Source organism: Equus przewalskii, chromosome X (assembly GCF_037783145.1).
Source record: "Equus przewalskii isolate Varuska chromosome X, EquPr2, whole genome shotgun sequence".
Taxonomy (NCBI): domain Eukaryota; kingdom Metazoa; phylum Chordata; class Mammalia; order Perissodactyla; family Equidae; genus Equus; species Equus przewalskii.
In genome coordinates this window covers 88,150,586-88,163,327 of record NC_091863.1, presented here as the reverse complement: position 1 = coordinate 88,163,327, position 12,742 = coordinate 88,150,586, and the positions used below count along the sequence as shown (strand labels likewise).

At 38.8% G+C, this 12,742-nt stretch overlaps 1 protein-coding gene across 24 annotated transcripts in view; it reads left to right on the top strand.

The window, feature by feature from the left end:
* The window catches only part of ACSL4 (acyl-CoA synthetase long chain family member 4), a 151,036-nt gene that overhangs the window by 100,079 nt on the left and 38,215 nt on the right, over positions 1–12,742 (top strand). For 7 of the 24 annotated variants that reach the window (XM_070603846.1, XM_070603835.1, XM_070603844.1 and 4 more), the window contains 4 exons: positions 8,839–9,078; positions 9,316–9,493; positions 11,062–11,171; positions 11,292–11,430. In XM_070603846.1, the coding sequence (XP_070459947.1) occupies positions 8,851–9,078; positions 9,316–9,493; positions 11,062–11,171; positions 11,292–11,430 (655 nt within the window). In that variant the 5' untranslated portion in view covers positions 8,839–8,850. Of the gene's footprint in view, positions 1–8,547; positions 9,079–9,315; positions 9,494–11,061; positions 11,172–11,291; positions 11,431–12,742 lie in introns of all 24 variants that reach the window. The other 17 variants (XM_070603851.1, XM_070603838.1, XM_070603853.1 and 14 more) reach the window with 3 other exon arrangements.

The window sequence follows — 12,742 nt, the reverse complement described above, 5'->3', positions numbered from 1 at the left end:
CCCAACCCATGATTGACAAAGGAGGTAAGATATCAATAAGGTTAATGTTTCCTTTGGAAACTAGACTTGGGTGCCGTTGTGAAGGCAGTAGTTTTCAGGCTTCTATAGTTAACTTATTTATCCACAGAGAGTCTGTTTCTCTCTCTCTCTCTCCCCACTCATACACAAATACACCCCTACACACATAGATACACATTTATTGCAATTGGCCTGCAGCCCATCTAGATATGTAAGAGAAAAATGCTACCAAAGTGTAGTAGGAATTGCCAGAAACATTAGCAGGAACATCTGGCCAGTTGTGTTCAGGGGTTTACAGCCACTTTGGAGTGTCTGTGACACTTTTAGAGACACCTCTTCATTTGGCAAAGCTTTGCCTCGGCTTTCCCCAATATGCTTCAAAACAGAAATGCTTAATTTCCTTGTCTTTCTTGCCTCATTCACCTTGGTGAAGCATGTATGCATGGACCAGATAAACAAATGAATGTGAAGAGAAAACAGAATGGAAAGTAGTCCCCACTCCTAGCATGGAGACATTAACTCTAGGAGTATTTTTCCATGGCTGCTTGTATTTGGCTTCACATGGCTTCCTTTAGTTAAGAATTCTTTCTGAAGTGTCAGACACACCCATAATGAAATGTTAAGAATAAACATGCATTTTGAATTATGTGCTGTCTTTGGAATATCTGTGCCTTCTCCTTTTTACTAGAGCTGATATTTGAGAGTTGACTGAATAGCCATAAGATTTTGGTCTGCAACAGATTTATCTCTGTGTTCTTTTATTAGTCTTACTTATAAGGGATGTTTAATACTGAAGGGTAGAGTGAACTTTTCTTTTTTTAAATAACACCATGAGGGGGCCAGGCCAGTGGCACAGCAGTTAAGTTTGCACGTTCCACTTTGGTGGCCCAGGGTTCACTGGTTTGGATCCTGGGTGCGGACCTACACACTGCTTGTCAAACCATGCTGTGGCAGGCATCCCACATATAAAGACTTTACATATAAAGTAGAGAAGATGCACACAGATGTTTGCTCAGGGCCAATCTTCCTCAGCAGAAAAGAGGAGGATTGGTGGCAGATGTTAGCTCAGGGCTAATCTTCCTCAAATAAATAAATAAATAAGTAAACCCCCATGATACAGTTTCACGTTATGGTGGCCAGGTAGCTGAACTGTAGTAACTTATTTGCCCATTTCGTAAGAAATGGTTTAAGACTACATTGCTGCATAGTTTTTAACATTATGAAGTACTGGAAACAACATAAGCAAAAAACTAACCAATTAAACTGGTTCCTCCTCTATCAAATGTGGGAGGTAGATTGTGTGGCACAAAAAGTATAGTTGTAAAATTCTCCCTGTAGGAAGTATTACTGCTGGTTACAGATATTTTTTGAACCTGCATCATGGTGGCAGCCCGCAGTTGTATTACTTTATTATAATAAATAGGTAAGAGGACAGAAGATATAGTCTGTATATTCCTCACTCTGCGAAACACATTTTTTATAACTGTAAATTAATTTTAAAGTTAGGCTCTATAACCCAATTATTTTTGATTAATTTATGTTAACATCAAAACCGTGTTCCCATTGGGATAAAATACCCAGTAAATGGAAGACCTTATGGACAAAATTAGTCTACACCATGATGCGGTGGGCCTTCTAATTCGGCAGCCAGGTTTTATCTACAGGGACCTGTAGCAGTTACTCTTTAGCAGCAGCTGTAGAATATTAATTGTCCTTGTGTTATCTGCTCCCCTTCAAAAACACCAAACCCTTTCTATTTCTCTCCAAATACATTCCTCCCAGAACTGAGTTTTTCTCCCTTTTTCATCATGTCTGATAAAGTTGGATTGTACATCCTGCTTTGTCAGTAGGTGCCACTTGTAGCATGATTTATCTTCAAAATTCCTTAAATGTACGCACTAGATTAAATTATATGCAGCCAAATCCGAACTTTCAAAAGCTACATATTTAAAAATCAAGTGTGTTGCGATTACTTATAATGAGAAATGGCTGTATAATTATACACAGCGTATGCAAAGTGTGTAGGCAGCAACACTGGCTCTTAGATCTCTTCATTTCGACACATGGATAGGATCCCAATTATACCATCCTGTGACCTAGAAAATTATCTGACACCTGAGGCCTGCCAAGGATGTTCTTAAGGTCTTATGGGAGGGAACTTGTGCTAGAGATGAAAGAGCATCTTCAACATGGCAGCTCAGGTGCTTTCTTCGCTGGGAAAAGCTGGAAAGAGGCTGACAGGATGGCGACTTCAGGAGTTAATGCCTTTCCAGGTGATCAAATAAACAGGTTCAGTTAATCTTGTTAGAGATGCACCCAAAGAACAGTCATAGTTGTGAGACGCTGCTAGTCAAACTAGCTGGGCACAGGTGCAGTGTGTTAATGTGTTGGTATGGGGCATCTATGTATTCTCCCTAGGTTTTGGTTTTTGTTTTGCTTTTTCTCAGTTTTCAATATATTTATTGTAATTACTATATACTGGGTTTAAAGTTTGATTGTACAAGCTATTTCATGTTGATTAGATTGGTCTATCAATTTGAGGCAGATGAGACTTACAAGGGGCAGAGGGGTATATATATATTTCATATGATTATTCAATCTTGCAGACTGATAGCAAAAGATCCTTCTAGTTACTCTTAATCCCTTTTATTTTCTTAAAATATTAACTTTTTAAAAGTTTTAATATTAAATTATATAGTTAATTATATTATAATATAACTCCTATAAAGTTTGATTTTTATTAACCAAATGCAACCATTCTTTAACATAGTATTTGAGCTTTCTCCTGTACGTTTTAAAGTTATTTGGAACATTTTAATTGTGTGTGAAAGGAAATAATGTTTTTATGAAAGCACTCCACCCCTTTACAAAAGTATCTTGGTGATGCAACATCTGTCTAGAAATAGGATCCTTTAAAGTACAACAGGTTGTGCTTATCTGTTTAATCTAGGAACTTTTATAATTGTTTTCTGATTTTTAATGTCTAGTGGATACAGCTAGTCCTTTTCAGAAGGCAAATTATCACTTTTTTGGTATTTAAATTACCCTTAAGTGATGTGTGTCTTGAAAATGTTATTTCTTAAAGTAGCACATCGTTAATTATTGATTTTCAAATTGATATTTTTTATATTTACATAAAGTTCAATGTCAGGCATAGGTGAAGTTCATTTGTCCCTACTGCGTGTGTCAGCTTGGCAGATGCATGGATCCTTGCTTGGTTTAGTCCATTTTCTAAAACTTTTGAAAAAAAAAATGTCTTGGCATTAATCAACTTCAGTTTATTAGTTTTTCTCTTTCATCCTGAAATTGATGTTGTGTCACATGCTTCTGGGGGAGATGGATTTCTTCTTTTCAATTCAGACTTTAATTAGTATGTAACCTGTGTCTACTTTGTGTAACTAGAGCTTAAAATATCACTAATGCTTTTTGTGTTTAATCTAACTATCTCAGTGTTTGAAGTAACTGGAATGAAATACTTAACATTAAACTTGACCTCAAAACAAAAAATAAAAGAAAATTGCATCTGATTTTTCACCAAAACTTCTAGGACTTACTAGATAACTGAGGGGCTTTTTTGGTTTTTCCCCTGTAAAATTGCCTTAGAATGTAGAATGTGGGACAGATCGGTGCTCAAAATTGTGGCCAGAATTTCTTCATACACAGTTTGTCACTTTTACTCATTTAGATTATGTCAGGATGACTAGGATCACAGACGATATAGCTAAAAGTATGGACTTTAAAATTAGATAGACCTGGGTCAAAATCCCTAGGTAACTGTGTTATCTTGGGCAAATTATTTATCTCTCTGAGACTGTTATGTCATCAGTAAAATGAGGGTACTACCTCAAAGGAGTTTTCTGAGGGATGAAATGAGATAATGTATCTAAAGGGCTGAGCACGGTGCCAAGCCCATAGTAAATGCTCACTCAATGGTTATTAATCTGATTCGCATATGAAAGGTTAACATCAACAGGAACAATAACCATCCCGTAACTGAAGGTGACGCCCTGCCTTTTTCTGCCCGACATACAGATACATGACTTGATTTCAAGGTGGGGCCACTCAGAGTTCATGTCCTGCTAATGATGGGACAGCAGTGTCACTCTTCATACATTGAAGGACAGCACACCCTTCTGTTTTCTAAGCAAAATATTAAGCCAGGTCAGCAGCTGAGAATGAGGATGAAGGAGAAGCATTGGTGGTCTGATGAGAGAGAACAATGAATGAAAACCAGGAGAGGAAGCCAATGAATGGAACAGTGTAGTCCAGTGTGGTTTCTGCACAGCATTGAAGTCCTACTTGAGGGAGAAATCATGGATTTAACCGGGGCCATTCAGCACAGTCAGGGCTTTCTCCAGCCAAATTCAGCTGCATGGATACAGGTGTAGTTTAGGTGGAGAAGTGGGTTTAACCAGGTTGTGGTTTAGCTAAGTACAACAAAGCACGCGAGAGAGGCGAGTTGGGAGTGTATTTCAGGGACTGAAATTATTGTCCAGGAAATTTAAGCTGATAAGATGAAGGATTCTCCCAACAAGACCATGAAGTAAATAACACAAGCAGTACTGCTGTTTTACACATGATGCCACTGATATAGAGCTTTAAAGGGAGACGTCATATAACTTGTTCAAAGTCACACTTAACAGCAGACACTGAGGTTAGAAACCAGATCTCCTAATTTAGTTTAGCCCACTTACCACCCAGGATATCAGACTTTCTCCTCTTTAGAGAACATTTTCCCTTAATACAATAGCAGGGTGTTTAATCTTGAGTTGCCAAATCTTCATGTGCATGCGTCTCTTATAGTATAGCTGCATTCTAGTAAAATTGACTCTGAAATAATTCAATTTTGCCATTGACTTAGGTCATAAAAGTAGAGCAGCACTTTACACAGAAAGCATGAAAGCGTCTGCTACACTACTTGCTGTTTTTCAGATACATCCTGCGCTGTTCTGCCCCTGTCCATTCGCTCATCTGTTCATTCTCTCTTATAGGACTGTCCTCACTTCTCAATCTTTGTCACTTCATTTGGAAAACATAGCCATCTTTCACGCCTACCTCCAATACCCTGTTTTTTTCTGAAACCTTTCTTGATGGTTCTACTTCCTCCCTCATCTCTTTCCCCTCCCAAACTGGGTTCAGTTTTCCCCCTCTTTTGAACACCCTTAGCATTTTGCTCTGGCTGCTCTTATGAGATTTGTCATATTCTACCTTATATATTTGGGAACGGATGTCCCTGCCCTCTACCATACATATGAACACATACGCACGTGCACACACACATATAAAGGTTTGAGGGCATGTTATACTCATCTTTGTGTTAAGTGCTCAAAATTTACACGTAGTAGGTGTTCCAATCTTCTTTTTTTGAAATGAATTTATCAATAGACGTGAATGTAAGCCTGGAAAACCTTTGACATGGAAGGATTTTAAGATGATAGGCAAAACTGGGCAGAGGCTGGTAGTGTGCTTGAAAGAGCGCTGGGCTTGGGGCTGGGTCTCAGTTACAGCTTGCCCTGTCACTCACTCACTTCTGTTTGAGAAGAGGGATCAGATATATAAGTGGTTTAAATATTTAGCTGAAATGGAGGTTCTGATGAGTCCCCTCAGGGCCTATCATAGCCTCCCCCACCAAAGCAGCTCTGCTTTTGGTCTTTTGCTTTTATCTATATTTGTGTTTTCAGGTCCAATTAAGATTTTATTCAAATGGGTGACTCCTGCCTCCCTCACCACCACCAGAGAGAATTTGAAAACCCCTTGACTAAATGATCTCTCCAATCTCTCCTCACTTGAATGTTCTTTGAGCTTTCCTACTATGTGCGGTGTGTGTGTGTATGTGTGTGTTTACATGTATGTGTCTTTATATTATGAGAATTAAGTAGAATACATTTTCCTACCTCCAAGGCTTAAGGCAAACATGTGTAAAAGATTAAGTATATGTAACAATATGAATGACTAAAACACATATAGTGCAGTTAATTCAACTAGATTATAAACCAAAAGCTGTCTTCTACTTCTTAAATATCTTCAGCCTCAAGTCTGACAGTTTTTCAATTGAGGGTGAGCTGGTGGCACTCACCCCTTAGGGGTGTTTTATCAATTTGAAGACTTTTTTTTTTGTCTTCTAGTATTGTCCCTGAGAATTTATATGTTGAAATAAGTATTATTTTATTTTGAATTAATTTCCTTTTGGTACTCCTTTATATTGCCAGTAAGGAATTATTTTTTAAAATTATGTATATAGGTAGGTTATCATCTGTGACTATCTTTTAAGGTTTATAAAGGAGTATTGCAAAATTATTATAAGAAAGAGGTGTTGGGTTTGATAGGGTTGAGAACTACTGGTTTCTGTTCTATACTTAGGTGCTTAGCTCTTTGGAAATGATGGTAATATAATCAAGGGTCAGGATGAGTGGTAGACATTTCAAGTGAGGTAGGAAATTAGAAAAAGGAAAGATTATTATGAATTTGGGTAGTCATGAAATGTCTGATGGAAGAGAGGCTTGTTAGATGGAATCTTGCATGTTGACGGCTAGGCACTATGATAAACACCTGACATAACTTATCTTGAAGAAGTGACTGACCAGACTTGTCAGAGAGACTGAAAAAGCAATTTTTAGGTAGAGTAAATCATGGAATTTAAAGTTGGAAAGGCCCCAGAAAATCATCTAGGCCAGAAATTCTTATTTCAGGGTTGGTGTCATCCTTTAGGGTCATGGATGGATTTCGGGGAACTCATGAATTCCCTGAAATTGTGTACACCATTTTGCATATCTTTCTGAGGGGAATTGGGTTCATAGTTCTTTGGATTCTCAAAGGGGACCAGCACCTCTAAGAAGTTAAGGGTTGGTCTAGTCTGACCTGAAGCTCAGACGGATGGTTTTGCTCAAGCTTACAGATCCAGTTAGTGACAGAGATGGAGACTGAAACCCAGGTCATTGCACTTGTAGTTTCTTGCTCGTTTCACCACACTCAGTTGAAGACATGAACAAAAGCAGAGGCAGGATTAAGCCTCTTACAATTACACCATTTTATAGTAATTGGTGTAAAAACAAGCAGCTATTCTGAGATCAATGGTCTCTTTCCACAAGAGTTGCAGAAGGATGGGCTTCAATTTATCTCCTCAACGTGAACTATTATTTTAATTTTTATGGTTGAAATACACTGCCACTCACCAAAATGGCTTTATCAGCTGAAGGCAAGCTCCCTGAGAGAGATTATTATCCCTGAGGTTGTTTCTGCAGTTCTTTTCTGGTCTGCAGTGGCCCCCAGTTTTCCGCCTAATCAAATCAAAACTACTTTGCCTGATTTGTCAGATCCTGTACTACTGTAGCCTGTTTAGCCAACGTGTACTCTACGCCCAAGTCAGGCTAGTGTCGTTATTATTGGTACTCCCTATTCTCCCACAATCCTTTTATTCCTACCTCTGTATCTTTCTTCATGTGGTTCCCTGCTTGGAATGTCCTCCCTTCTTTCTCCTTCATTTCCAGATCCCCAGCATAAGGTCCAGCTTAAGACTTATCTCCACAAAGCCTCCCCTAGTCACTCTTGGCCGTTTTGCACTGCCTCTGAACTCCTGTTGCATTTATTGCTTGTAGCACACACCATAGCACTCATGTACTTCTGCATGGCTTTTCACTGGAAATAATTCAGTGGTCACCTTGGGCGTGCGGTTCCAGAAAATCCAGGGTGGGACTCTGGACACCCTGCATCCCTGCTTCAGCCCGAGCAGTTCCACTTTAGTTGTATATATGGGCAATTTGCGTGAGTTTTTGTTTGAAGAAGTGGCTTATCTCCACCTCTTCACCCAAAAAAGTTTGAAAAATGCTGGATCTATCTTGTGAGCTGATTGCCTCATAAATCTTAACTTGTAATGGGCAAGGGCCAGGACTTTAGACTTAATACTACTTAATACTACTGCTCCCAGGCAACTGGTGCAATTTCGAGCACAAAGTGAACACTTAGGAAATGATTTTATGATTCTATTGCTCCAGTTTTGGGGCTAGCAGATAGTGAATAGCATTACCTCAGAAATTTACCTTAATGAACAACTCAGAGTAATATTTCTGGGTTGATCTTTGAGAAATAAACCTAAATTGGTTGGGTTTTTTCCCTTTTGGATACAAAACCAGATCCTATTTCAAGCTGTCTGATTTACATGTACATATTTAAGAGAAACCTCATTATTGGCATTCCCTACTCTCCCAGAGTTCAGCCAAACTTAAATATCATATTCATGCATTCATGTAAGCATTAAAGCAGTGTTACTCAGTGGACTTACAGAGTGATGTGCAGAATACCAGTATACCTGAAAACCTAGAAAAACCCAAATTCAGAAGTTTATGGCAATGATGATTAAAAGTGGAAAATGCCAGTCTTTCATACCAGTTATTTCAGCTATCTGTATTGAATCAATTATATAAACTAATAAAGACCTGCATATTTAAATCAATGGTGCTATCAACTTGTTAATACTTTTTTGTTTTGTTTTTTTTTCCTGCTCTCTGCCTGGTTCATTGTCTTCACCTACAGGTATACTTAATTGTCGGCTTCCAAAGATTACTAACTTTTATCTGTATCATTAAAATTGAACTGCCTTGGCTATTCTGCTACTCTTACTGCTGCTTCCATTATTGCCTTCTTCAGCAAAATAAGGCTTTCCGAAGCCAAAGAATAACAAGAAATAAACACCATTTTAGAAGCCTTGCCACTATGAAACTTAAGCTAAATGTGCTCACCATTATTTTGCTGCCTATCCACTTGTTAATAACAATATATAGTGCCCTTATATTTATTCCATGGTATTTTCTTACCAACGCCAAGAAGAAAAACGCTATGGCAAAGAGAGTAAAAGCTAAGCCCACTTCAGACACACCTGGAAGTCCATATCGCTCTGTCACGCACTTCGACTCGCTAGCTGTCATAGACATCCCTGGAGCAGACACTCTGGATAAATTATTTGATCATGCTGTATCCAAGTTTGGGAAGAAGGACAGCCTTGGGACCAGGGAAATCCTAAGTGAAGAAAATGAAATGCAGCCAAATGGAAAGGTTTTTAAGAAGGTAAAGCATTGTTGTGCTTTTTATATTTTTTTAAAGGGGAAGGTACATTTTACTTTATCATAAATCAAGTTCATTTTAAATATGCTGGCATTCTGTTATAGGGCTGGGTGACTATTCTCAGATGGTGCTCAAACTTCTGCATATTCACTTAAGGGCAGTTTGAGGCCTACACTTTGAATGGTGTTTTAATTGCTTGTTGACTATATACTAATATTAGAGACTGTCTCACTTTAACAGTTGATTCTTGGGAATTATAAATGGATGAACTATCTCGAAGTGAACCAGAGAGTGAATAACTTTGGTAGTGGACTCACTGCATTGGGACTAAAACCAAAGAGCACTATTGCCATTTTCTGTGAGACCAGGGCCGAGTGGATGATTGCGGCGCAGACCTGCTTTAAGTACAACTTTCCTCGTAAGTGCTTTGTGGTTTTTGAGGGGGAGGGAGGGCTTTGCTTACATGTGAAATTGTCCTGAAATCCTCTAGTTTTCAAAGTAGGTGTTCTTTAGTCACTTGTGTGCCTAAATAATGTCCATAGAACGATATGTAATGTTGTAGTTAAAAGACATCTGATAACTCCTGTTAAAGATAGTAATTTCTAAGAGCTGGTGTGAGAATTGGCAGCTTAATGGACAGAATTTAGACTTTTACTTTTCAACTGGAAGTTAATCGTACCTGAAAGATTTGGGGTTTGGGGGTATTTTTTAGGAAGTAACACAAAAAATGATTAAAACGGGCCGGCCCGGTGGTACAGCGGTTATGTTCGCACATTCCACTTCTCTGTGGCCTGGGGTTCGCCAGTTCGGATCCCGGGTGCGGACACAGCACCGCTTGGCAAAAGCCATGCTGTGGTAGGCGTCCCACGTATAAAGTAGAGGAAGATGGGCACAGATGTTAGCTCAGGGCCAGTCTTCCTCAGCAAAAAGAGAAGGATTGGCAGCAGTTAGCTCAGGGCTAATCTTCCTTGAAAAAAAAATGATTAAAACAACAACAAAATCATTGCTTAGGATAATTGTAATTCATTGCTTCACTTCGAGGCTTCTTATTTGACTTATTTCATTTTACATGTGAAATAAGCCCATGACAGCTTGAACTGGCATTAGATATGTTGGCCAGAAAGTAAAATTGGGTGTATTTCTGACTCTTTAGCATTTGTTTTTGCCATTGTACAGGAAATGATTTTTAAAAATTAACAGTTCAGAACAGTGCCCTGTCACGTACTAAGCACTCACTGCTTTGCTGAATGAAATAGACCATTGTAGGTGTAGTATAGCAATCAAGAGTTTGCATCTCAACAGCTCGTAAAAAGTGGCTGTTCTTAACCATGTTGCTCTTTTGGTTACCAGCCTAGAACTGAATTTCCAAGTCTGATCTAAGTTTAGCAATTGTCTTTTGATTCTAACTGATCTCGGTTTCAGTTTATATTTTCTTTGTCTGGTAGCTCCTAGAGAGTAGATCTTCTTGGCTCCTCCAGTTACGACTTGGAGGTCACCAATCAGCTTGGACATTGGACCCGCTAAAAAAGCTTCTTGGAAGGAGTAAGAACATGATTCATGGCTGATCTGACTTGAGATCCTCAGAATTTGAGGATTACCAAGGTCCTGTCCGTTCTTTGGTGCTGTGACCAATGAAAGTGTGTGTCACAGGGGTGGCCTAGCTGAGACAGCTCTGGCCTGAATTGAGAGTTCAGCCGGAACCTATTGGCCTTGAGAATCTTAATTGACTAATTTTTGGCCAGTTGTGGCACTGCCAGTGTTTCTAGGTTTCTTCAGGTTTAGAAAGTTAGAATCCTGAGAATTTGTAAGAAAAATTTTGGGCTACCAGGAAGTTTGAGGCAAGGTTGAAGGGTAATAGCAGAGGCTATGAAATCCAATTATAAAATGTCTTTGCATCTGTGAGTGTACCTATCCTTTAAGACTGACTTAAATAATCTATCTAATGAATGGTTGCCATTTGACTTTTGTCTCTTTTTTATTATGTAGTTGTGACTTTATATGCCACACTTGGCAAAGATGCTGTAGTTCATGGGTTAAATGAATCTGAGGCTACCTATCTGATTACTAGTGTTGAACTTCTGGAAAGTAAACTTAAGGTAAATATGAAATTTTCTTTTTATTCGTGGTACTGTTATCTGCCAGGACAGGAAAATGTTCAATAATTGAGTTTATTGCAGGCCCATATATAATAGCTGGATTTTCTTTCTGCTCAATAGGATGCGTTGTTAGATGTCAATTGTGTTAAACATATCATTTATGTGGACAACAAGACTATCAATAAAGCAGAATACCCTGAAGGATTTGAGATTCACAGCATGCAATCAGTGGAAGAGTTGGGATCCAGGCCAGAAAACTGTAAGTAGAGCAGTTAAAACAAATTGATTCATCTATTCAAGGGTTGTTATTTCAGTAGGTTAGGAAAAGAAGTGATGTGAGGGAAGACTTTGACATTCTTTGATTTAAAAAAGTTTAAAAATGTTTGAAAACTATCAAGACCATATATGATTAAGGTTTTCCCTCGCTTTCTCTTCTCTTTTAAAATTCACTAAATAGTAGAGATGTACTCAGTGGCTCAGACTTGATGGCAGTTGCTGCCAGATTTTCTTTTTTCAGGTAACCTACTATAACCTTCTAATTTGGACCTCACAGAAGGAAAAGATCTCAGGCCTTCCATTCAGTAAACTATTTTTTTTAATGCTAAATACTAGTGATCTTAATGATGTCTCAGAGGATGCAAAGCTGTTTGCTAAGATTCATGCTAGAATTTATTCTACCACTGAGGTGGTAGTTGGTATTTCATTTGAAACAAGAAAATGTGCCTTGTAGCAAAATGTCAGTTGGTCATCAGGACAGGTATTTATTCCATTTAAATAATTTTTTTCTCATGTTTAATGTGAAGGTCACAATATTCTACTAGATGAGGAAGATTTCATCTTGGCAGGAGGAGATGTAGCTTGAAGCTCTGTTTAGCTTCTGAATGTTTGACCATTAGAGACTGAACACATGTTGCAATAACAGGGGTAGATTATAGCTCTCTACCCTGTGTGAGAATGGCGAAGAGGCTGAAATTTTACCCTACTTGCAAGCAAACAAGTGAGCCTGCCACAGTTTCTTGGAGACACAAGACTCCTGGTTCAGAGGTGAAGGACAGTCTTTTACTCACAACAATGGCCCTAGCCAGAGTATGAGCATTTGTGTTGCTTCCCTACACCCCAGTTTCTACAGGGCAATGCAAAGAGGCTTAGATGACACCTGCACACAGTGCGTTGTGTTATAGGAGAGGAACTCTGAGTTTAGGGAATCTGAATCTTTCTTAATGGTCAATAAGCATGCCTGCCCTTTGCCCTGGAGAGAGAGATGATCTTTATTGTACTGCACAGTAAGCATGCCTGCTACATTATCTTTGTCTTCCAAGGCTGTTGACTGTGCAAACAACCTTGAAAAGATAGTCCAGAACAAAGTCAGTCCCTCTGTTCACAAGATGTGCAAAAACTTGAGACTCATGCAAAATTGTCTTTCAACACCAGGTTGACCCTGCAAGACTGGGGTAAACTTGACTAGGAAGTCCTGATCGATAGGGATCTTTTTCCAATTCTGCTGGTTCACCGAAGGATGCAAAACTGTGGGAGTGTTGGTCCTCATAATTTTGTGTGAGCAATAGCTTGGT